Raw genomic sequence first — 24,125 nt, 5'->3', positions numbered from 1 at the left:
ACGAGCATTTCTTAAAAAAAGTGCATCCATGCACTTTCTGACACTTTGGGTAAAATCTAAATCTATACGTGTGCTTATCAACTTAGAACCAAAACAAATGTGTCCATTAATTGACAAGAAATCAAAAGGCAAATACTCAGATAATTGATTGATCATTGCAGTCATTCTCTGGTTCTAGTGAGGATCTTCTCTGTTTTTACATCATTATATATCACCATAACCTGAACTATGGGTTTTGAAATGTTGGCTGGACAAAACAAAACATTTGAAGATGTCACCTCGGGATAATATACTGTGAATATTTTGCTATTTCTTGACATGTTATAGGACAAACAATTGAATCAAAAGAATAATCTGCAGATTAAACGACAAGGAAAATAACTTTTGAAACCTTAGTCCAGATCACTGGAAGTATTGCAAGTATTTTCTTGCATTAAACCACAACAGAATCTTTTTTATTTTGACACAAAGGTAATGATATCATTCAAAGTTGGTCAGTGTCCCTCATTCCTTACCCTGATCCGTTTTCCACATCCATATGACTAGCAGTGAGACACAAAGGCAGGGTTAACAGAATACAATTCAAACGCAAACTATGTTTTGTTTTATTTATATGTACAATATATAACTTAATTATAAATATTGTCATTTTTTTCTAAGTACTGAGTTGTTGAGCCATTTGTATTTTCTGAGCAATGTACAGTATTGAACATATAATATTGTATTACATAGAATAGAGCCTACTAGCAACCTTGGTTAAGAGCACACTTTGAAAGAACAGAAGATGGATACAGAGTCCACAAGTAGAGTCCGATGATTAGTACTTTCACTCTTACAGTCCCACCTGGTGTGTTCACCTGTGGGAACTTTGTGCCACACAACATTTTGGAAGTGCACTGGTCTTTGATTCAGTATGAGATCAGAACTTAGGACCCTCCTGTTATCCTACCTGTGTGCAGAATATGATAATGAAATAATCGCTTCTCAGTGTTAGTTTTGTTTTTCATATAAGATAATGTTTAATACCCTAAGTGTGTGTGCCGGCTGTGTGGTTTTCTCTCTGACTGGATCTGTCTCTCATGAGTTCTTTAAGGTGAGTTCGACCATGTCACATACACGGGGGTCAGCAGCATCTGCTGTTGAGTTAAATATTTTCCTCCTCTCACTCCTACTAACAAGCCCAGTCCAACCAGCCAGTCACAGACGGACCATCACACATTTGACTCCACAAATGGTCTCTTTGGTTTGATGGGGGAGGTGGGGCCTTGGGTCCGGGAGTCACGGGACAGCTGGCGGTACATGTTGTCCTGGTAGGCCTGTGCCACGGGCAGAGTCCTAGCCACCTTCACATCCGGGTAGGTGGGCACCTGGCTGACCCGCTCCAGGATGTCCCCACTGCCACGGGAGCCATTGGCCAGCTTGCCAAGTGAGGGTGGCTGGGTCTGGGAGTAGTAGTCCTCTTCCAACAGGTGTCCATTTTGGGCGTTGTTTGTCTTGTTGTAGTAGGCGATATTGCCCAACGAGGCGGGGGGACTGTAGGTGGAGCCTTGCTGGACCAGCTGGCCGGGCGAGGTGGGGCTGATTGCAGAGTCCATGGATGTCATGGCCCTGGACCGCGAGGGCTGATGTAGGTACTGCTGAGTCCGCGCCGTCTTGTCTATGATACCCATGAAGGGTGTGTTCCGAGAGCGGGTGGTCTCGCCCTGATACAGCCCCCCGCCGCCCTGGGAGGGAGAGATGGGAGAGATGTCATCACAGGAGCGCTCATATGTGGCTTGCAGGGGGATCTCCATCTGCTGAATGGAAGAGGACGGCCTGAAGCCCGGGGCTAAATTCGAAGTGGATCCAGTTGAGATGTTGTTGCTGGAGGGGGAAAATCGAAGGCCCACACTCTGAGAATGGATGAGAGGCCTGGGAGTGGGCACATGCTGCTTCATCTCAGTAGTATTGGCACTGACAGGGCGTCTTACCATATGGGGGATCTCAGGAGAGCCCAGCTGGCAGGGGGGCATGGCATTGGCACGCTCCAGTACATGTTCAGAGACTGGGTAGTAGGCGGCTGACTGGCTGCGACTTATCTGTGGTGTCTGGCTGTAACGGATGCCCCCAGGGCCCCCACTGCTGGCGCGGTAGGCAGAGGAGGGGCGCTGGGGTAGCTCATCCTTCAACAGGCCCGACTCCATAACCCCTCCTCGGCCGCCGTGCTGACAGAGGGCCCCAGAACTTAGGCTAGCTTGCACCTGTGGCATGGACCGTCCATCCAAGGAGGGCTGGTAGACCAGTCGGCTCTCCACATCCACTGAACCGCCTTGGTAGCGACCACCAATGGAGTGGCCCATCTGGCCGCTGTAAATGCTATTGCCCATCACATTGCTGGGCTGGTTTGTGCGGACTATTTGAGCTATAGAAGGCTGAAGACGAAGGCCTTGGGCTTGATGATGCTGGGAGGACAGAGAGGGCTGTGAGCTCAGCTGGAATGAACGCTGGCTGCTCATCTTAGAGAGGGGAGATTTGGGTCTGCCGGGGAGCTGGTCTGTCTGGTAGCGCACAGGTGAGCCGGACTGGGATCTGTACAGGCAAACACTCTCTACTGGCGGACTGGCTCTGTATTGAGCAGCCCGACGTAACGGGGAAGGCGGTGGGCTCTGGTTATCCATCCCCTGACCCCCAGGAGGGCTGAAGCCGTAAGACGACTGGTGTACCGGGGAGGTATGAGGCGGGCTGTGTCGGTAGTGTGAGTTCTGATGTGTCGGGGAGAGGGAGGGTGAGGTGGGCTGATATGTTCCACGGGTGGGAGAGGACATGGAGGAGGAGGTGGGGTGATATTCGTAGGGCTGGCCCATGGGGGAACCTCCAGCTAAGTAAATCTGATCTGGATGCGTGGGGGAGAGTGGTGGGCTCTGAATGATGGGAAGGCTGGAAGGATTGGTGAGGGACTCAGGTGGGGGCAGACCCACAGACATGGCCTCCAGCTCCTGCTCCAGGTAGTCCTCATCCTCAAACAGGTCCTGGACGGGCTCCATGTCCTCCAGACGGGGCTCTGGGGGAGGGGGAAGAGGCATGGACAGCGACAGGGACAGGGACTCCTCGTCTTCTGGGGGAGGCGTAGGAGGAGGGGAGGGAGGAGGCTCCAGCTCCAGGTCCTGCTGCTGGTGCTCCTCCTCGTTCAGCTGGTGACACTCCTCCTCCACCCTCTGGAGCAGCCGCTGAATCTCTCGGTTGTTGGGGCACTGCTTTATGGCTTCATTCAGGTCCTCTAAGGCTTCAGGAAATTGTCTGGAAAGAGGAGAACAATTATTATTTGGGGGGTAAAAGTCATAAAATCGCTAACAACTGATAAAACATTGAGAACTAGAGCAGCATACTGGAGTCACAATCATATTCACAATTGTGAGTCAAGAATGTAACAGAGTCAATTTAAAATGCATATCAAATAGAGTACTTCACTCTGAATATGATGTGTGGAGGGATAAGATGAGGGTACCTGCTGCTACGCTTGGCGCGTGCCCTGGCATAGTACGCCTCATACGATTTTGGTTTCAGTTCGAGTGCCTTGGTAGCAAATTCCTCAGCCATCCCAAAGTCCTAGAGAGATTGAGCAGAAGACACATATCAAGACAGGAAAATGTGACCAGCAGCATTATGCTCATTATATTCAGATATAGGATACTGTTGGGTTTGGTTATTTAATTAAATAAAAAATGCTTTTGCAAATCCCTGAGACGGTCACTTTTGCCGGCCCTCTGCTGACTTACATTCATTTTCCTTCGACATCGGGACAGGTTGAGGAAGAGCGATACTTTGAGTTCCCTGAATGTCTTGAGGTCCTCGCTGAAGCCTTCGCGTGGAAACTTTTTGAGGGCATACTGATAACGCTGCGCTGCCTCCTTCACCTTCCCCTTCTGTTGGACAAACAGACGAAAAAGTCTAGTCATCGTCCCTTCACACGGAAATAAAAAAGCTAATCTGAAAACACACGATGAACAAGAACTAGACATAAAGATAAATTCATCATAGCATTTCTAGTAATTGTTTTCAGTATGAACATATTAATGTCAGACATATTTCACTGTAAGCTAACTTTGGCTGTCAATGACAATAAAAAGATTTGGGATATTAAAATACATTTACAATAAAAATCGTGCATGCAGAGCTGTGATTAATGTATAAAACTAAAAACTTTTCTACCTTGTCTGCACAGTATGAAATGTATAATTAATGAAGAACATCACGCTGACCGTTGCTCATGGCAGTAAGGACTAAGATAAGTATGCAGTCCTTGCTGAAGTAACATATATCGAATTGTACGTGGGGTCATATCAGTGTATCTTCATATTTCACATCTAAAAGACATTTATCATACAGCTACAGAGTGCAGGGCCTCTCTGACCTTGTAGAAGCTGTCCCCCTCCTCGATGAGTTTGCTGAGTAAGATGATCATGATGTCGGGTTTGGAGGTGGCCATGGCCCATGTGGCTGGACCTGGGTAACACAGGAAGGAGCAGATGAAAAAAAAAACACAGTGAGAAAGACACACATTAATAAGCAGAAAAGGAGGAAGGAAGGAGCGACTGGGAGTCACACTACACACAGCAATTATAACAGGGATGAGGACAACAGCCAAAATGATGAATGGAGGAGAAAAGACAGGCAATCCACTGCAGAGAAAAGATTACAAAAATCTGTTCTGACACTTTGAGAGCACTGTGACCTCGCTATGGGACATCAGACCTGGGTCAAATGTGATTTGCCAATAGTTATGAGTGTTTTTTAACCCTGCTGGGAGGCGAATTTGCCTAATTGGAGTGCAGAATGAGCACATTTTAAATTGTTCTCAAATGGTTGATTAAGGTTAACTGTAGCGATTACTTGCAAATGTGCTCTGGCCCCAGACTAGATGTACAAAAAATAAACAAAATAAAACAAAAATCACGCTGTCATGTCTTTCTATTGAGACACATTTTCTCGTCTTGTCAAGAAGTGCAGATATACAGTAACTCTTTACTACTGACTGATTCAGGGATGTGATCAAAAAGAGCAGAAAAACTGCAGTTGTGTATTTAAAATATAAAACAAACAAAAAAGACACTTTATCCCTGCAGACTGTTTTTATGACTGAAAAATCAAACACGACCCCTTGACTGAAAATGATGCGTCTTTTCTGTATCTGCGCAACAGCAATCCTTGACACATGTACACACACCACAGAGATGAAAAGGAGGGGATCTTGCACAAGGAGACACAGGGTAGGTACAGTAAACGAAAAAAAGGCAAGCAGGAGGGGTATAACAGAGCTCTGCAGGCGTTAGCTGTCCTCTGAGTTGGTGGTAGTGGTGGTGGTGAGGGTAGGAATGCTGCTGACTGAGCCTAGCTGACGGCGAGGAAACGTCTTGAAGATGAACGATGCACAGTACAGTGGTTTATCACCTCAGTCTGTGGTGGCGGTGGTACAGAGGAATTACAGATACATGCATTTCTGCTAAATCACTACCACGCAAGTGTTACTGAGGGCTTCCGTCATGCATCTGTGGGATGGAAGGTCAACACCTCGATACGACGTCACAGGCTGGAGGCTGGGCATGCTGTCATTAACCACTTGGATGTCTACCTCTAGGCAATCCCGACTGCGTCACTGTCAGTGCTAATACCTTTGCATGTTATTTTTTGTCAGTTTGAGATGGTTTTGGTAGCTAAGCTCGCCTGCCGACACTTAGGACGACACAGACAACACAGAGAGAGGAGATAGAGCTGTCAAAATGCCTGGTGGGGTGAGAAGTCGACAGCCTTGGCTTTACCTCGGGGCCGACTGGGCAGCGTCTGACATCCTGGGGCCGGAGAGAGAGGCGGAGGATAGGGGCAAGAGGAGGGGGTATCAGGTGAGGGGGGGAGGGGAGGAGGAGGAGGAAGGAGGTCATGAGCAAGGAAAGGAGTGTAAGTGGGAGGGCAGAGCATGGGGGCCAGAGTTGCCAGAGAAAACAGAGAGAAACAGCGAGAGGGGGAAAGAGAAAGAGAGGTGATGGCAGTGGTGGTGGAGGAGGAGGAGAAGTGAGAAAAGGAACACAAAAAAGCAGCAGTGAGAAGCGGAGATAAGTGCCTCAGCAAAAAAGAAAGAAAACAGATACCGAAAAGAAACACCGCAAGCGCTAATAACAACCTGTCTCTGAGCAACCGCACGGGAATAGAGAGAGAGGGAGAGAGCATGTGATTGAGAGGAAAAACAGGGAGGAAGCGTGAGCGAATGAGACAAACAGAGGTGCCGAGAGATCGTGGCAAAGAGAGAGAAAGCAAAACAACACAGCGGCAACAGTAGTACAATAAAAAGAAACACACATCAGAGCCATAAATAGCTGAGGAGAAGCGGCACGAAGCGGCAGTGGGGGGGCGGGTGACATACAGTAGCAGGAAGTGGTTTAAGCTACAATGGAGACACAAACCTGAATCCATGGCTTATTGCAGTAAAATGCTACAGTGCTCTATAATGATGGAAGTGTGTTAAAAGGAAGTGTGTTTTTAATCTGTGGATTCTCTCTTCATAGTCTTTCATGCAGCTCATGCTTGAAATCCAATGCATGACCTTTTCAACCAAAATACAATCTCAAATTGTATCTCATTTCACGGCAGGCAAATAACCTTTTACTAAGGCGCGACACCATAAGGATGCTGCATTTAGAGGAGGTCTTTTGTGACCTAAACAGTTGCCTCTTCACTCTGCCGGCCTGCTCTTACCTATCTTGGCTCCTTTCTTGAGCAGGGCGACCACCACCGACGTGTTTCTGCAGCCCACCGCCCTGTCGAGAGGACGCATCCCACTGTAGTCTACATGCTCTATCATGGCCCCATGGTCCACCAAGAACTGGACCTGACGAAGACAAAGACATGTGGTGAGAATAGCTGGGAGAACTTTTTAAAGAGCAATCAATTATATGTCGTCCACGTGCCGAGTCTGAAAGCTGTGACTGTGACTCACTCACTCACTATAACACCCCCCCCCCCAACAAAGTTAAATTATCTCATTGAAAGTTCTTCAAATTTCATATACTCCTTGTCCCTCACAGTCTATTTTATATCTAATAATATTTTTTTCTTTCAAATGTACATAAAAATCAGCATTTCATGTGGCTCAACACACCATATAAATCAGCTAGCCCGATGCTGAGATTGAGTTGAATGATTGGGACCCGTCGACATCGTGAACTTTATATTTTAAAAAAATGAATGAATAAAACAATCCGGCTGCAGACCACAGTCCTCCACCACACTAAAGTCTGCTTCAGAAGGGGAAAAGTCCTCCACCTCAAAAAAGCCCCCGTGATACTGTGTCGATGTGTCATTTTTCTCTGACCACTGAGCAACTCCTGCCTCCAACTCCCCTCCACCCACAATTATGCAGAGGGTGGAGTTAGGTTCAGACTTGAGGCTTCGATACCCAGCCCTTTCTATTTATGGATTTCCATCCTGTTTTCCACACTCACCACTTCAGAGTCACCGTAGAAGGCAGCCAGGTCAAGGGGCGTGCGTCCGTTCTTGTCCGCGTGGTCGGTGGCGGCTCCGCTCTCCACCAGGCAGCGGACAACAGGTAAATGGCCTTTCAGACAAGCCCAGCTCAGAGCGGTCAGACCCTCCTTATCCATCAGCGACAGAGAGGCTCCTGGGAAGAGAAATGGCAGCAGTGAGACACAGCCAGGAGTCTTTCTGAATTCTTTTAGAGTGCTACATCTGTGGTTGCCTGATTTCTAATTTGTGCTATTTTATAACAAACTACTTAATTCATTTTGATGGATTTTTAAAATCTGTTGCTGATTTAATTTGGCTGTAATTATTGTAAACACAATTTGAAAACAGTAATTACGCTCATTTTTATTAGTGCAGAGGCTGTATCTTTTCATGAATGACTAAGGGGTTTAGACAAGTATGAGAAAGGAAAAAACCCTCCTACACCAAGTATATGTTAGGATTGGAGAACTATACTTGTCATGAATTTTCTATATTTCAGCATCCACAGATTTGTCCTCAGTGGCTGTATGGATATGTAACTCTGACATACAGTGTGGAACCATTCCAAACAGGAATTGAAAAAAAAATACACAGCAATAGCATAATGATTGTAGTTAAGAAGACGTGTTTAAGAGAGCCATCAATGGGAGAGAATCAGCAGCTTCAGGTTCCTCTGCACCTGGACTGATTACACTGACGCCATCGTGACGACAGCGAGACAACAGCTCTTCTTCCTCCACAGGTGGAGGAGGCTCAACATGGACTCCAGGATACTGTGAAACTTCTACAGGTGCATCCGACTCCACAGTGCTCGGGGTAGCAACTGCACCACCCTCAACTGCAAGGCATTATAGAGGGTGGTGAACCGCACAGCACAGCACATCACATCACCAGGGTGGAGCAGCCATCCACGGAGGTCCTCTAGCGGTGCAGGTACCTCAGTCACCTCAGCCACAACCTGTTGCCTACTGCTGTCTGTTAGACGGCAGCACCTGTTTATGTTTCATTACGCATATATAATACACGCTGCTTTGCTGCACAGCCTGTCATAGCAGCATATCTGCCTACCACAGCATTGTCTTAAATTGTTTATATACATTTTACTGTATTTGATTTTTTTTTAACTCATGACAGTTCAAAAGGATGCCCTGCATAACTCTCTATTCTTTAAACTGACCATCCATGTCATTATCATATAATCTTCAGGTTCTGAATACCAAAGATCACAAACGGTTGCACATATTTGTTTCCTTAGCCATTCATTTACTGAACATCTGTTGAGTTCTTCTGTGTTTACGAGGCTCTATTTATACATTGGTTTCATTTGTGTCAAAAATGTTCTTTAGCCAAATGCACAAACCCCTAACTGACCCAAAACATGTTTTTTTGTCATTTTTCATATTTATAGTATCTTACCTTGAGCCAGTAAAAACTCAACAGTCCCCAGGTGTCCCTCTGAGGCGGCCATCATTAGGGGAGTCCGACCCTGCTTGTCAGCCAGGTTGACGTCTGCGCCATGTGTGAGGAGGAGGTCCACGATCTAAAATACACAGATACAGCTCCCATAATCATTAAGCGACAGCAACTGAATCTTCGTCTTGCTTAGTGTTTGTGTATTAAGTGAGGGGGAAGGATCAGGTGACAACGAACCTGCCAGTGTCCCTGTCGGACGGCGCTGAACAGCGGGACAATGCCTCTTCTGTTGGGCTGAGCCACAGCCGCGCCCTGCTCCAGTAACAGACGACAAACTTCCAGCTTCCCCCGGCCAGAGGCTGCAGTCAGAGCTGGATGCACAAACACACCATGAAGCAGGGATGAGATGAGAAATAGTGTAAATGTGGTGAACAGAGAGCAGATTTCAGTTTTTCAGGACACCTGCTTATTTAGACACCCAGCAGTTACATTTTTGAACTCATTCATTTGGAGTTGTGTTTGTTTAACTCCATGTTCTTAGTCTCTACCAACTCCTGAGGGAAATCTCTAGCTGCTAAATACTCCGCTATGTTTACTAATCAGATTAACTGAATTAGAGCAGGTAGTTGTATGGTGAAAGCAGCTTTTACACTGAAAACAGCCTTCTGTGGGTGTAAACGACACTATGAGAACGGTGGAAGTGAACCAAAACAGTAAAGTTGCAGTAATAACCTGAAACTCAGTAATAAAGCTTCATAAAGCCGAGGGGAGCTTGGCATGATAATTCTCTAAGTTCATCACTACATTTGACCCCCTTCACATTGTTTTCACTTTGTCATTTAATACATTGTTATTTTAAAAAAAAGAAAAATCTATTATCACTGAAAACAAGCTATGCCCTATGGGAAAACACAACATTTGTTGAGAGAAGAGAAGAGAAGAGGAGAGAAGAGGATACCTTTGAGATTTTTCGGGAGCAAAGGCCTCTGACAAGACATCTTTTTAAATGTAATGATTATGATTGGAATAATTTAAGCAGAGTGAACAATTCTCTTAAGCAGCCCCAGGGGGGTGACCCCAATTGAAGCCGCAGCCCGACAGATACTGGGGTTTTGAGGTCGATACTGGTACATTTCTTTAAAATATATGCACATAATATGAACAAACAAGCCTGGTTTCCTTAGATTTGCTTTCTGTATTGTAAGATCTTGTTAACATGTCATCCAACATATACACTGGCACCCTTATATATGCATTGAGATAATATCAGCCAATTCATTGGTCTAGCTCTAGTTTCCAACCTATTTATTCTTAGCTGGAAGAACACTTTGATCTACACAGTTCAGTAAGTATATCTGTACATACTCTCCCCCTGGCTGTGGTAAAGAATGATGTGTTTTCAGTTGACCTATCAAGTAACACTGCGATTATAAATCATCTTCCAGAACAACTGTTATCCTTTTTATCCCTTACAAAAAATGAAACTATGGCTGAGTGAGTGCGACTCCCCTTTTCATCTGACAGTGACTTGCAGCCTTTCCAACACTGCAGCGTGGGAATGAGGCTCGCGATGAGGTTTCATTGCTTTAAGTTACAATGATTACATTTCTCAACATCCCGCCACAGGGCAATCAGACTAGTCATTTCCAAGCACCCTGAATCACACTCGTCTTTCCCCCTCCCCCTCCTCTGTGCGAGCCCAGCCCTGTCTATGCTCCAATGACACCACTGCACTGCCATCAGCATCTGACGCAGCAGCAAGCAGCAGCAGGCACACAAGAACAATCTCTCAAATCCGCACTGCAGCGCTCTGCCTCGCGGTGCCACACAGAAAAACCCTCTCACAAAACACTACATAGATAAAGATTTTAAAAAAACACTGACACTCTGAATTATACGTCTCAGGACAAACTACGGTTTGTTTTTGCATTCGTCCAGGGATTTCACAACTAGATGAACCGTTAAGCATTCACAGCCATCTGTCAGTATTGAATGCAGGGCTTCATTGGTGTAATGTCTGGCTAAAGTAGGTATTCCCACCTGTCTCCCCCCACAAGGTGTCAAAGTTATTGATCTGAGCCCGCTCCACCTCCTCTTCATCTTTCTCTGGCAGGTCCAGCAGGTAGGACACAATCTGATGGGGATTGAAGATGACAAGATGTACTTTAAACATGATAAATACAAATAAATGATGAAAATAAAATCACTGGTTAATATAAATTCATTTTCTTCTAGTTTTGAATATAATCTTCTCCGTTCAGTGCTGCCTGATTTTTCTTGAATGAAAAGGACACACTAAGCTGTTCTGGTATTAAAAATGGGTGATAAATTATTACTTAAATGAATGCATTACTAACACATTACGTTTACTAACTACTTTGGTATGAACGTGGTGCATAAAGCCACTGAATGTTGCAGTAATAAGTCCATATAGAATTTATTTTTTTTCCTCTGTAGCTTGAAAACTTAGTGACAGCAGTAGAAGTTACAAGAGGTCATTTTAAGGTCTTAATCATTTTGATTTTCAGGGTGCCTAATTTGGGCTGAAGTAATTATGTCACACTGGAGAGCACGACAATCAAAAGCATTACACCACTTTCAACCCCCCCATCAACCTCCTCCCTCCCTGCTGTACCTCTGTGTATCCCATACTGGCTGCAGCGATGAGGGCCTGCTGGACTGCGTGGCTCTTGGTGAGGGCTGTCTGTTGTTGTGTTTGTGGTGACTGCTGCTGCTGTGGCCCCATGCTCCAGTCACACTGGATGAGGAACTTCACCACCTCCATGTGGCCCCTGAGGGCTGCATGAACCAGAGCGCACTGGCTGTTTTTATCCAGGTGGTCCACCTGTTCACAGGACATGGATTTGATCAGGAAAAAAAAACAAAAATGGGTTTGAATTTATCTCCACTTATCAGGACATAGAAATTTAAAAACGCATTCAATCGCAGCCTTGACAACACGCTCTTTACAAAGTCTTTAAACACTCTCCCTTCCCCTCGCCTTCACACACCTTTGCTCTCCTGCGACAAAGCGCAGTCACAATGGCCATGTGTCCCCCAGCAGCAGCGTAGCCCAGCGGCGTGAGGCCGCTCTCAGACGGAGCGTCGACAGAGGCGCCAAACTCGAGCAGCAGAGCCACCATGTCCATGTAGCCCAAGTGGGAGTGGACACACAAAATGGGGGCGTTGTTTAGCACCTCTGTGCGGTAGTTCACATTGGCGCCGCCCAGCATTAGCAGCCGGCTCACCTGGACACACACAAAGAATGAAATATTAAAAATGAGGAAATAAGAAGTTAGCTTGGCCAAGAATGTCTTCAAATATCAAAACTTCTTGGTTCAGAGAGAGGAAGATTTCTGTGAAGCATATTTCGAGAAGTCGTTTTGAATTGGTACCCAGAACATGCTGAAATATTCTTTAAGTATGACTCTTCCCTGCCAGGTTAGTGCCTGTACCTTGATGTTGGGAGTGTAGAGGTTTCGGAGTGAAGAAAGTGCAGCTGAAAGGCCCTCTGTGCTGTAGGATACCCACAGGCCTTGCAAGATAGATGAGGAAACCCCAACTTTCTTGCTGAGCCCCTTGAACAGAGAGAGAGTGTAAATATTCATTACTTTGGAGCCAGACCACAGCTGTGTGGGGGCGTGTCCGTGTGTGTATAGATATGTGTGGAGACAAATAATGGTATACCTTGAAGATATGTGCTTTGAGGATGTGATGGCCCAGCTCAATAGTCTGCTGCCTGTTCAGCTTGTTCTCCTGCCGAGAGAACCAGAAGGCCAAAAGCGTGTGGCCGCTCCTGCAGAGAAGAAGCATGCAGTCTTTCAAAACTTGAGACTGACTCATCGGGTCATTACATTGTGTTCAGCGTCATCTGCACAGTTGGAGCAATCGGTTTTAATTATAAAACAGTAATAAAAATGTTCTGGCTGAAAATATAACACTTCCTCTGCTAGATAAACAGAATGTACCTGCGACTAATGGAGACATTTATTTCATAACAACTGATTAACTACACAGTCATGACTGTGGCCTTAAAAGTACATTTTGCACGTTATACGCAATACAGGGGGGTTTGGCTGCCAGAGGAATCAGTAATTGTCACATTTTTGTGATGTCAAGTAGCTTTTGAATGGGGTTAACTATCCCGTATCATCAATATAGTTCATAATAAATGTTTTTCATATTTTCAATTTCATTTTTAATGAGAATCCTATTAATTCGACATCCTGGAAAACAGCTGAGTTAAGTGATTACATCTTTGTGGAGTAGATGAACACAAGATCACGCAACAATGATTCAATCACTGATTTTAAGCGTTACTATAAAACTGCAACAAATGATGTGAGGCAGCATCGTTAGGCAGAGTATTTTATCCCACTAAACATCTTTTTTTAAGCCATGTTGGTTTTTATATCCGTTCGTTATAGTAACCCCAACATCCTGTTTCAGAGAAAGCCTGTCCTCTCATTTAATCCACATCTCTGTCCGTCCTCACCTCGGATCACAGAGGAACTTTGTCTTTTCTCCTTCTTCCCTCCAGATCAGCCACTCCCTGAAGGATGGGTGAACAAACATCCGGGTGCCGTCCCTCCTCTTCACCAGGAAGACTGAAAGGTTGTCTACGCGCTGCTGGAAATCCTCCCAGTCCAATGTGCCCTGCAGGCACAGACAGTGTTTCAGTAGCTGGCTCATGCTGATAATAGCCGGAATTCTTAGCGTGGAAGAATTTGAATTATTACAAATTGCTTTTGGAAGTTCCATTTCTATAAAACAGTATGAGATCATTGATATTTAGACATAAACATCCAAAACACTGTGCATGTTGACCTTCTTACTGATTAAATAATACAGGTCAATGTTGAGCAGGGCATGGAAAAAAAAATCTACTGCATCTTTATATACATTTATTCATACATTTATTTATTTATTATTTTCATTAGAATAAGAAAGATGCTGTTTTCTTCTAATTGTTAATCCTAGAAAAACGTGTACTATAATGTTAAATACTTAAGACTAAATAAGCAACAGGCTCAGTTAAGTCAGCAACGTATCGGACATCTGAATCACAATAACAAAACGTTAAAATATTGTTAAATCCTTATTGGTGCACAAAAGTACATGATGTCACATTTTTTCCAGCTGAGCCTCGTCCAACTCAAACTGAACAAAGACAAAAAATATAAAGAAATGTGATGCAAAAGAAGTATAACTGTTGTAAATTTGGTAGGAAACAGTGTGTGCATGTAGGAGCCCTGAGCTGATCTAAGGTTTCCATGGCCCTTAACTATCCCTGGCTATGTTAAATGAACATTTGATAACATGCTATGAATTTTGATTGAATCATTGACTAGCAAGACATTAAGGTAACTAAAACCCATATTTCATACATGAAAAAAAGCTGCTCTTTAAATATTGTACTTTGACTTTAACACTGACAGGCTCACCGAGGTCATTTTAAATTACATCGATTCCATTGAAGGGCTGTGGATATTAAAACGTTTCAAGGTCTGAGGTCATGTATATTTCAGGATCTGTACCTGCAGTGAGCCAGCGTTGATGGCCTGATATATCTGCTCATCGGTCAGCGGATGAAGCGAGGCCACGGCCACATTAAGCAGAGGAAGCGCCCGTTCGAACGATGACTGCGTGGGGAAGCGCATGTTGCACTGCAGCAGGTACACCTCTGCCAGGTTGACTGGAACCACCTGAGGAAGGAAGGAAGGAAGGAGGGAAGGAAGGAAGGAAGGAAAGCATCTGAATCGTAATGCTGATTTTCTTTGGATCAGCTCTACAGAACATGAATAATGCATCGTGTTTGTGCTGCGCGTCTTCAACTATTCCACGTGGTCCTCCTCAGAGAAGAGAATGTGAATTTATCGGTTGTCATTTTTTATGGAGTCTAGGAGCACTTCTGAATACATGAAATTAAATGAATCTGGGGGTGTGAGATAAAATATTTCATTATGGAATGCAGACTAAAACAATTCAACTGCATTATTTATCAAAAGGATGTTGGGCTCTGACTATGAAAAAGATTTTATTAAGCTACTTTTGCATAAAAAGCATGTCAAAGTGCAGGTAAATAAAATTGCCTATGCAGTGTTGCCTTTGCAAACTATGAGCACTGTATTTAGTTTAGATCAGGGGAGTCTGACCCGCTGAGACGGGGACAAAATCCAGACGGGGCCCTTTCAGCACCTCTCATCTCTTCCCCGTTGCTATAGATTCAGTGAGTTGTGCTGTCAGCTACAACTTGAGCTCCGTTTTTCAGCATATATTTCTTTCATATTCAGGAAAGTCGGCACAATTCAAAATATGTCGAATTAGGTACTAGCAGATTCTGTTTACGTACCCATGAATGTACAGACAACTCTCACTCTATTATGTATTCACTGAAGAAAGCCTACAGACAGGATGATTCTCAGGCAAGTTATTAGTGTATTTATTGTGCACGTGTCCTTGGCAAAGTGTCAACATCAGTCTAAGATAAACCAGTGAAAACCATTAGAAACTAAGCAATCCCTCCATACCTTATAGCTGGAGCTTTTGAGGACAAGGTAGCCCTTCTCAATGAGGTCAAAGGTGAGCTTGAGGTACAGATAGGAGCCCTGGCTCAGTGCCTTGAGGTGGGCGCTGAGCTTGCCAAAGGTGGTGTTGTCCATTTTGCCATTGAGTGAGATGTTGTTCTGGATCTCCGGGCTGCTGTGGATGCGGTGCAGGATGTAGCCCTGCAGGTCCTGGTCTATGGCGTCATTCTCCTCCAGGGCGTCCAGAGAGATGCGGTGGAACGGCAGTGCGTTGGTGATCTCCTGAACAGTCAGAAACATGTTCTTTGAGATATTTGCGCAGAGACATCTCGATAAATTTAACAAGAGCCTAAGTACTCACTCACAAAGGTAAAATGATTCACATATAGGTCAATAATAACGTACAATATGCTATGAAGAAATGGTCTGCATCTATTTCTTCCTCATGAATGAAGGAGAGGGAGGAGACAAAGACACTAAAAATAAGACCTTAAAACACATCTTTTCATATCCTCTGCATGGTAGAGGAAAAATAAAAAGGTCAGAGACAAAGAGAGTACAGTTGCATTCACGATAAATTCGTGGCCTCCAGTTGATGTAAAAATAACCCACTGAAAATGTTGATGTAAAACCCTTTTAGCTGGCAATGGTAACAACACAATGACACAATAAAGAGCTAGTTTAAGACCTTCCATGCTGAATAGAAACAACGGGATGTGGCTACAGTCTGTATGCTGACGGTCTGTCCTCTACCTGTAACGTGGTTCTGACTGTGACCACCAGTTTGAGCCAGGGAGGGAACTTATTGATGGTTTTGGTGAGGAAGGACACAATGGTGTCTCCGTAGTCCGGCTTGTGAAACTCTGCCTCATTCAGACCATCAATGAGGATGATGAGATCCTCCTCGGAGTTGATCTTCCTCTCTGAAAAAGAACAGTCAGCATGAAAGCAGATACTATTTAGCAAAATGTATATAGAAATGATGGACCGTAATGAAAAACAATCTGCATGTTTTGCTTTGAGGTTCATTCTTGACTTTGGAAAAAGCAGATCAACAAAATAAAACTCCAAACAAGGTCCACTTAACGTTAATGTAAACTTGATGTTTCAAAAATTTATTTTTGTTTGTCTCTATTTCAAATGAAAGATTCGGGCAATATTCCCTGTGAAGCGTGGTTTGGTTAAACAAGTGAGAGAAGGATTAAAACATTTTTGATTCTAGCATTGAGACTGAGAATTTAGATCTTGATTATATGGAATACATTGTGCACAAAAAGCATCTAATACCATGCATCACGGATTTGAGTCAAAAAATAAATTGGCTACTGAGATCTGAAGAGGCATCAGTGATAAACTGCCACAAGCACTGTGTCTGAATGTGAAGCAAATACCTTTAAATTATTTACAAATTCCAGTTTATTATGAGGAATGTGAAGACATTCGGATCAACAGAGCAAATAAATCAAGAAGGCAGACTAACTGTGCATTTAATCATTTAGAGTTTTTGATTAGCATAGTTTTCTAATCCTTACATTCTATAACATGGTGAGTTAAATGATTATTTAATGGTGATAAAAACAGGTCTTGCTTTTAAGATCTGAAGAATGCACATTTCTGTACAAATCCTCTAGTTTTTTTCTTTTGCACAATATTATACTTGTTTCCTACCTTAAATATATTGATCCTCGAGTTGGGGTACAAACCACTATGAATACATTTACATGAGGGAAAATTTAAATCACTTTCACCTCTGATGAACTTGAACAGATGTAACTCGTAATGGAACCCACTGGGAGTTCACGGCAGCAGAGGAACCGAACTAAGTACATTTGTTCAAGTAATGCACTTAAGTACAAAATGAAGGTACGTGCACTTAACCTTTTGTAGCTCGATTTTATGCAACTCTACTTCTACTCCTTTCTCATATCTCAGAGACAAATGTTGCACTTAATGTTGACAGCTTTAGTTACTCGTTGCTTTTCAGATAACAATTCTTCATACCTTCCCTGTCCAGAGAAAGACCATCACAGATATCACATGTCACAGTGTGGTGTACGTCCTGTTTAGCATTGTATTTGTCAGCAAGTGTATCACCTTTGTAAAGTGCATCCAGGGGCTCTAGGACCCCCCTCCTGAAGGAGGCCAGGGGGTCCTGGACACAAGAGCGCAGACTCAGGATGCTCTGTAGGTGTGGCTCCCTCAGCAGCTGCTCCCTGTATGCCACGAGGTGCGGCGAGCGGCACAGCAGAGCCGCCACGTTGTGCACAAACTCTGGCACCAAGCAGGTGTAGGCATTATCTGCCTGGCAGTAGTGGTACGCCACCACCTGGGGGCGACAGAGAGTTGGGAGAGAATGGCACCCAGGTCACACACGGAACACTTCCATTCCCCTCTGATAAACCTAACCTTGACCAGCCTTTGGGTATTGCAAGATCAGTGTCATGGAGCACGGGACTCAGATGACATGCTTTTAGAAATAACACTTTGTTCAGGGCTCCGTCAGTGCAGAGCCAGGTTTCCCTGTGTCGACTACAGCTACAACTCATTTGGGATTGAGTCAACTTCATGGTGGATGATTGCAGTATAATGAAACATAATACTTCTCGTTTCGCTGTACGGTTTTAGCCATTAATAATTCATGGTTTCCGGCTGCCAAGAGAGGCCGATTCAGAGTTAGCTCATGCATGCTCATGTGTTAGATGATTATGGCACGAAGGAGTCAAGTGTTAAACTGTCATATTTCACAACAACGTTCTTGAAACATGTTTAAATGAATGATTGAATGAATAAAAAAAAGTCTTTACAAGGATACGTAGAGTGATTAGAAAGTAGTGGAGGGCAGGAGAGTTTTCTGAGAGGTTTGTCAACAAAACAACAGAAGCAGGTGCCACAAAGCGCTCCTGGGGACTGAGAGATCACAAAGAGTTTGAATTTTCAGAGGCGGTGGCAGCGATCAGAGGGCAGTGAGGAAAAAGGGGAAGAAAAAAAAAAAGACTAATCAAAATGGAATGCTAATTTTTGGTCACAACGGAATAAAGGGTTTTAAAACAAAAGGGGTGAAAAAGGGAGTGAGCTCAATTATTAATGCACAGAGTTAACAAGATCTAATAGCTTGGCTGGGAAATGGCTTTCTGCAGGTATAAATATTTCATAAGGCTCCCTGGCAAAGTTGTTTTTTCTTTTTTAAACACATCTGCATAATGCATCAGGCTGGGACTGGGGATGCAGATGGCTAAGCAGCAGGGGAGGGGGACAGAGGTGCAACAGCAGACAGGGAGAAGAGCAGGAGAGAGAGCTGGTTTCACACATCATAAGTGTGAATACACTACAGGTAGGTTAAAACTAAATACTCCGGTGATATTGTTTCAAAAGTCAACATTTTGCTTAAACAAAATCTCCACCTTGTCACCTGTTTTGAAGTCTACTAACTCAGGAACAAACCCTGTGTGCGGCGATGATAGCTCAGCAGGTGGTATGAAACTTTGACTTTCTTTCAAAACCCTGAAACCATATCATTTCTCACAGAACCCAAGCCTTGTCCGCGCTTGTATTTTAGAAAATAATTTTCAAAAGAGCAAATCATTGGCTGTCTTACCACCTATGTTGTCACTAATTGGAGCAGCAAGACATAAAAAAAAGCAGCCACTTAAAATTATCTTGTAGTCTTTTCAATTACACATGGACTGAGGCCTGAAAATTTCATACTGAACTCCAAACACAATGGAACTAACAATTAAACTAATAGCAATAATGCAAATGCTATGCTCTTATGATGAAAAAAATTTAAGAAAGAACTGACAATACAGTAGAATGCAAATGAGACCCATGGCACAACATGAGAAATTGATTATTTTTCCATTAACCACAGCTTTGACAGGAAAAGGGGTATATGGACGTGTGGAGAGGGAGGAATGTTGTGCACTTATCTTCTTGTAATATGTGGAACTCAGTTGAAAGTTGTAAATGTCACATTAAAATCACTAAAAGCTTTATTTTTGGAACAAATTACCACAATATAGATCCTTTGCATTAGTAAAAAAGGGATGGAAACAGTCAAAAACACACCAAATGACCATGACAGAGTGTTTAAGTACTTAGAGACAAATGTTCCACTGGGTGTTTTGGCTCTAAATAAGAGGCTGAAATGTAAATGTGTGTGTGCACATGAACACAGGTGAATCTGGTACCTGAGAGGCCAGCCTCCTCATGGCCTCCTCCTGACGCCGCCTCATCTCAGGGGTACCGGGACAGCTGCCTCCTCCCAGGGTGCCATGAGTGGGCTGAGGCTGGGTGAGAGGAAGCCCCTCTCCATCTGGACACAAGACAGCACAACACAGTCAGGGACAGCTTTAACACGTGCCTCATGCAATCTTTTCACACTGTTATTCTCAAAACAAAGGCTGAGATGAGATTGTCCAGCATTTCTAGAATACTACAATTCTAAGATGGAGCTCAGGAAATGATCCGCATCATCTTTACTGGTAATAAAAAAGAAACAAACTCAAAGAAAACAGGCTTGAAATCATATGTAGAAACAAGTGGATGCCTACGTTTGGGTGAGGCCTGAGGGCTGTCGGAGGCAATCTGCCTCATGCGGGTGCCGTGACAGCTGAGCGCCACCAGGCGAGAGATGATCGCAGTCTTGCCGAAGCCGATGTTGCCTACTACCGCCACTCCGCGGTTGGTGCTGGCATTGGGGCTGTTAAGGTGGGCATCAATCTCCTGGAAGAGCCACTCGCGGCCCGTAAAGACAGAGTCCATGGTGATGCTGGGCACCTCAAACAGCAGAGGTTTAAGGGCGATGTCTTGAGGCCGATAGGGTGCAAAACGCACTGGCGAGTCAGGAAAAAGGAGAATTGGTTAGTGGTACTACAGTTATATGTCTCATTTACGTGCTGGTATTGATGGTTTGCTATTAAGATCTCCCCGTTTCTTGCAGTAATGCATCTGGAAACTGAAATTGGGTGAGTTACTAAATGTAAAAAGCCCCTATACTAACATGCTAATAGCATTACGTACACATACACATATCTATGCACGAACAAATGATTAGACACACATTCATTTTCTTATATACAATTAATATTTGACACTGCTGCACTAATATTGCCATGAATTCGCCACCGACTTGATCTCTGACACATTATACAACAAAATAAAAGCATGTATGTACATTTTAAGTGGTTCAAGGATTCATATGTGAAAGGTCTTTTTTGTGCTCCAGGATTCTGTGGCAACAGCAGCCTTATATCATTTAAAGGTATCTAAAGATGAAGAAGGAGTATTAAAGTTTATGTAATGCTGAAAGCAATAAAACTTGGCTTTAGAGTTCAAAGGGAGTGACTACTTTAACAATCCAGACTTTAGGCGCATTTTGTTAGAAAAAATAATTTGGAAAAAGGGAGAAGCTGCTTTAACAGCCACTGCCGACTGTTGGTTTTCCTCGCTAGGGGGAGTCATTAAACTAAAGTCCTCCAGAGGTTGGGCATCTTTTCAGCAGAACATATGGACCATTAAAGACTAATGAGGGTAAAATGAATCTGGTATGAACTTTTGAAGCTGTGTGATAAATTCAGTGTAAAATTTAGTCTGCCGCTTCTGGGTGTCCTCTCCAGGGTGCCGTCTTTAAAACCGATTTGCGCTTTGAGAATAAAAACATGATCTCTTCTATCTGGTGTGTCGTTTCTCTAAATGTTATATCAGCATCTGGTAATTACTCCTAATTAAGACTGAGAGTGGTACGTGAATAATACACACACTTGGCTGGCAAGAGTGTGTGCCACCTGACAAGAGCACTTTGACCTGTAAAGCATTAGGCCGGCAAGCAGGGCGACTGTGAGCAGAACGTGTCGCCTGACGCCACAAACGAAAATTAAAGTAACTTACGTGACTGGGATTGCCAGGCATGGGTGTTATTTGCAGAAGCTGAGACGAACAGCAAGCAAAAGACAGGGAGAGAAAGAGAGAGAGAGTGAAAAGAGACAGAGAGTGATGAGAGAGGGGAGAAAGAAAGGCAGTGAGGCCTGGGATGAGAACTGGCAGCAGTGTGCAGTGTTTCACAGCACAGGGAAAGGTGTAGCTCAACGAAAAACAAAACGAGGAAGCAGCAGTAGCATCAGCACATCATGATGTCAGAAATATGGGGAACCACCAGACCAGGGTCGATTACTAATTGAAATCCTCTGAATTACATCGAGCGTGTTCCTCAGCATGTCTGGAGGGGAGGTAGGGGAAGGTCTGCACTTTTGGGAGAATCTAATTGGTTCCATTGCGCCGGGCAAGATCAATCAATCCCAATAAAAATAATTGAATCCAATTCTGGTAGTAATTCGACCCTGGGATGAGGGACTCAAACCTCAACTCCACAGACTACTCTGTGTGTGTGTATTACAGGCTGCTAAAGCTAGCCACATTAAGTAATCAACATCAGTACAAGGCAAATCCCAAACCTGAAGTTACTACAGAAAGCTTTAGACACACTGTAAAATAAAACCTGATGTCCATCCTCCTCTCTTGGTTCCTTTACTGAGGTTAAATTTGATCAAATTCTTGCAGTGTAAGAAATAGCTGCTGGTCAGACGATAGCCTGTGCAGCAGTTCATTTCACACTCTGCAGCAATAAGCACACTGTGAGTCAGAGCAGTAAGAAATATGTATCATACATTAGTCTGTTCAGATAAGACGGTGAGAGCCTGCAGAATTTTTGCGGGTCTGCAGAAATTTCAATACCGGTGCAGGTACAGTGCTGCAAAATGAATCGGAGTCAGGAAGGGAGTGAGTGTTGCATTAGAGCTGTATGTCTCCTGTAAATGACTCCAGTGTGCTGATTAAGAGATTTGCTATATCACATAATGAGCTGATATTGCTCTTAATGTATTCTTTCACCACACAGCACTCCAAAGTGCTGTTGCAGGCATGACGTTTATCTAGGAATGCTAATTATAATCGCGGGGTGAAAAGAAATGCGGCGATCATGCTGAGAATATTCGTACTCATGTAATCAGCAAAAAGTACAAACAGATATACCTGGAAGAAGGTGAAAAGCTGTCCTCATTTATACTGACTGCATGACCAGCGCTGCATTTTACTGCACTAAGCTCTGTGCCAGCTGCAGCCCGATGTAATAAAAGACATTTCATCCATATTCCCTGGTCAGATTATTTTAGTGCTAACTCAACAAACACACACACACACACACACACACACACAGTCAGAGAGAGACAAAGAGACAGAAAGCAACTTCTCTTTCTGTCCATAATTCACAAACTGATGTAATATTCTTCTAGTTTGCTGTCATGCTGTGAAAAAATGGACCTGATGCAACACTGTTGATGGGAAATGCAAAAACCACCCAGTGCTGTCATTTCCAAAAGCATAGGCTACTGAAGTAAGAGGCTAAATACCCACAGCTACTCAGTTTTAAGTGGTGCTAATCCAATTATCTTGGGGGCGACTGAATGCCAAACGTGCCTGTAAAGCTCCTTCGGTCCTCGTGGAATTACTAAACATACCCTCGCACTATCGGACACCATCCTCCAAATGGCACAAACGATTACAGCGCTTTGTGCACGATAAGTGGCGCAGCCACTACTGCTCCACTGTGTCAGGTATTCCAGGAAAACATGGCAGCCATGTTGTGAACGGGGGCTGAGGGAGTTGTTTCCAGGACGGTGAAAGCAAATGTGTGTGTGAGGGAGGGATGGATGGTTGGCAGTTGCTCATAATCCTGCCCATAACACTCCCCCTCAGGCGACGTTGAGCAAGGTATCACTCCACCTACCCCCCCCCCACCACCACCACCACCACCACCACCACCAACCCTTCATGGCCAGACGGAGTGAGAGTCTCAGACGTTTTAATTATTCACCAGGTGAGGATGAATCATGGTGGCTGAACAGCCTTGAGGAGGAAGGCGAAGAGGAGGGGGTGTAGGAGGAAGAGGAGGAGGAGGATAAGAAGCAGAGGAGGAGAGGAGCAGAGGATGGGAAGTGGAGGAGGGGGAGGAGAAGTGGAAGGTAGAGTTGGCACAGAGGTGGAGGAAGAGAGGAAATGATAGGAGGAGGAAGAGGAAGAGAAGCGGTGTAGAAGATCAGTCTGCTTGTTGTGAGGGATTGGGGAGTGTGGCGGTGGGTTATCTTAGGTCAGGTGAATGATTTGGATTCAAACACTGCCATTTTTTTCTCTGCTGGATTCTTTTACTGTCTGGTTTTTCAGACACAGTTAAAATTCCTGTCATTTCTTCTGACACTGGAGCTTCACTCGCATATGCAACACTAACAGGATCTTACATAATACATAATGTCTGCTTAAAAAAATAAAATCTTATGTAATTTGCACAGTAGGCTACGAGCAACACAATAACCCTGGGTGTGCTTATGGCTGATACTTTTCTTTAGTGTGTTCTAATCTTTTTTTGGCTCCAAACTAATTTAACACTGCTACATACTATTTCCTTGCTAGCACATTATTTACTGACTTACTTTATGTCTTGCAGCCAAACAACGGGCTGTAATTATGTCAGTATGTTACATAATAAGATGCAAAGAATTACAAGAATGACCTACATATCACATCACAAATTCTAAATTGTTCAGATGCAAAACAAGAATGCAAAAACCAGATAAAGACAGGGGTGTCAAACAATGAAGAAAACAGTAGATAGAGGCTAGATACTCATCTGAAACTCGTCAT

The 24,125-nt window shown here is 44.0% G+C and overlaps 1 protein-coding gene across 1 annotated transcript in view; it reads right to left on the bottom strand.

The window, feature by feature from the left end:
• Nucleotides 1–216: 216 nt before the first annotated feature.
• The window catches only part of tanc2b (tetratricopeptide repeat, ankyrin repeat and coiled-coil containing 2b), a 129,148-nt gene continuing 105,239 nt past the window's right edge, over nucleotides 217–24,125 (bottom strand). The window contains exons 10-29 of the mRNA XM_070851299.1: nucleotides 19,985–20,266; nucleotides 19,622–19,746; nucleotides 17,529–17,760; nucleotides 16,188–16,357; nucleotides 15,438–15,716; nucleotides 14,445–14,612; nucleotides 13,403–13,563; nucleotides 12,595–12,703; nucleotides 12,363–12,485; nucleotides 11,919–12,155; nucleotides 11,543–11,752; nucleotides 10,948–11,041; nucleotides 9,145–9,278; nucleotides 8,911–9,034; nucleotides 7,473–7,648; nucleotides 6,727–6,859; nucleotides 4,391–4,482; nucleotides 3,756–3,902; nucleotides 3,485–3,585; nucleotides 217–3,276 (exon numbers count right to left, since the gene is read on the bottom strand). Coding sequence (XP_070707400.1) covers nucleotides 1,212–3,276; nucleotides 3,485–3,585; nucleotides 3,756–3,902; nucleotides 4,391–4,482; nucleotides 6,727–6,859; nucleotides 7,473–7,648; nucleotides 8,911–9,034; nucleotides 9,145–9,278; nucleotides 10,948–11,041; nucleotides 11,543–11,752; nucleotides 11,919–12,155; nucleotides 12,363–12,485; nucleotides 12,595–12,703; nucleotides 13,403–13,563; nucleotides 14,445–14,612; nucleotides 15,438–15,716; nucleotides 16,188–16,357; nucleotides 17,529–17,760; nucleotides 19,622–19,746; nucleotides 19,985–20,266 — 5,162 coding nt within the window. The 3' untranslated portion in view covers nucleotides 217–1,211. The remainder of the gene's footprint in view (nucleotides 3,277–3,484; nucleotides 3,586–3,755; nucleotides 3,903–4,390; nucleotides 4,483–6,726; nucleotides 6,860–7,472; nucleotides 7,649–8,910; nucleotides 9,035–9,144; nucleotides 9,279–10,947; nucleotides 11,042–11,542; nucleotides 11,753–11,918; nucleotides 12,156–12,362; nucleotides 12,486–12,594; nucleotides 12,704–13,402; nucleotides 13,564–14,444; nucleotides 14,613–15,437; nucleotides 15,717–16,187; nucleotides 16,358–17,528; nucleotides 17,761–19,621; nucleotides 19,747–19,984; nucleotides 20,267–24,125) is intronic.

The sequence above is a fragment of the Pempheris klunzingeri genome, chromosome 20 (assembly GCF_042242105.1).
Source record: "Pempheris klunzingeri isolate RE-2024b chromosome 20, fPemKlu1.hap1, whole genome shotgun sequence".
Classification (NCBI taxonomy): domain Eukaryota; kingdom Metazoa; phylum Chordata; class Actinopteri; order Acropomatiformes; family Pempheridae; genus Pempheris; species Pempheris klunzingeri.
This window is presented reverse-complemented; position numbering and strand designations above follow the sequence as displayed.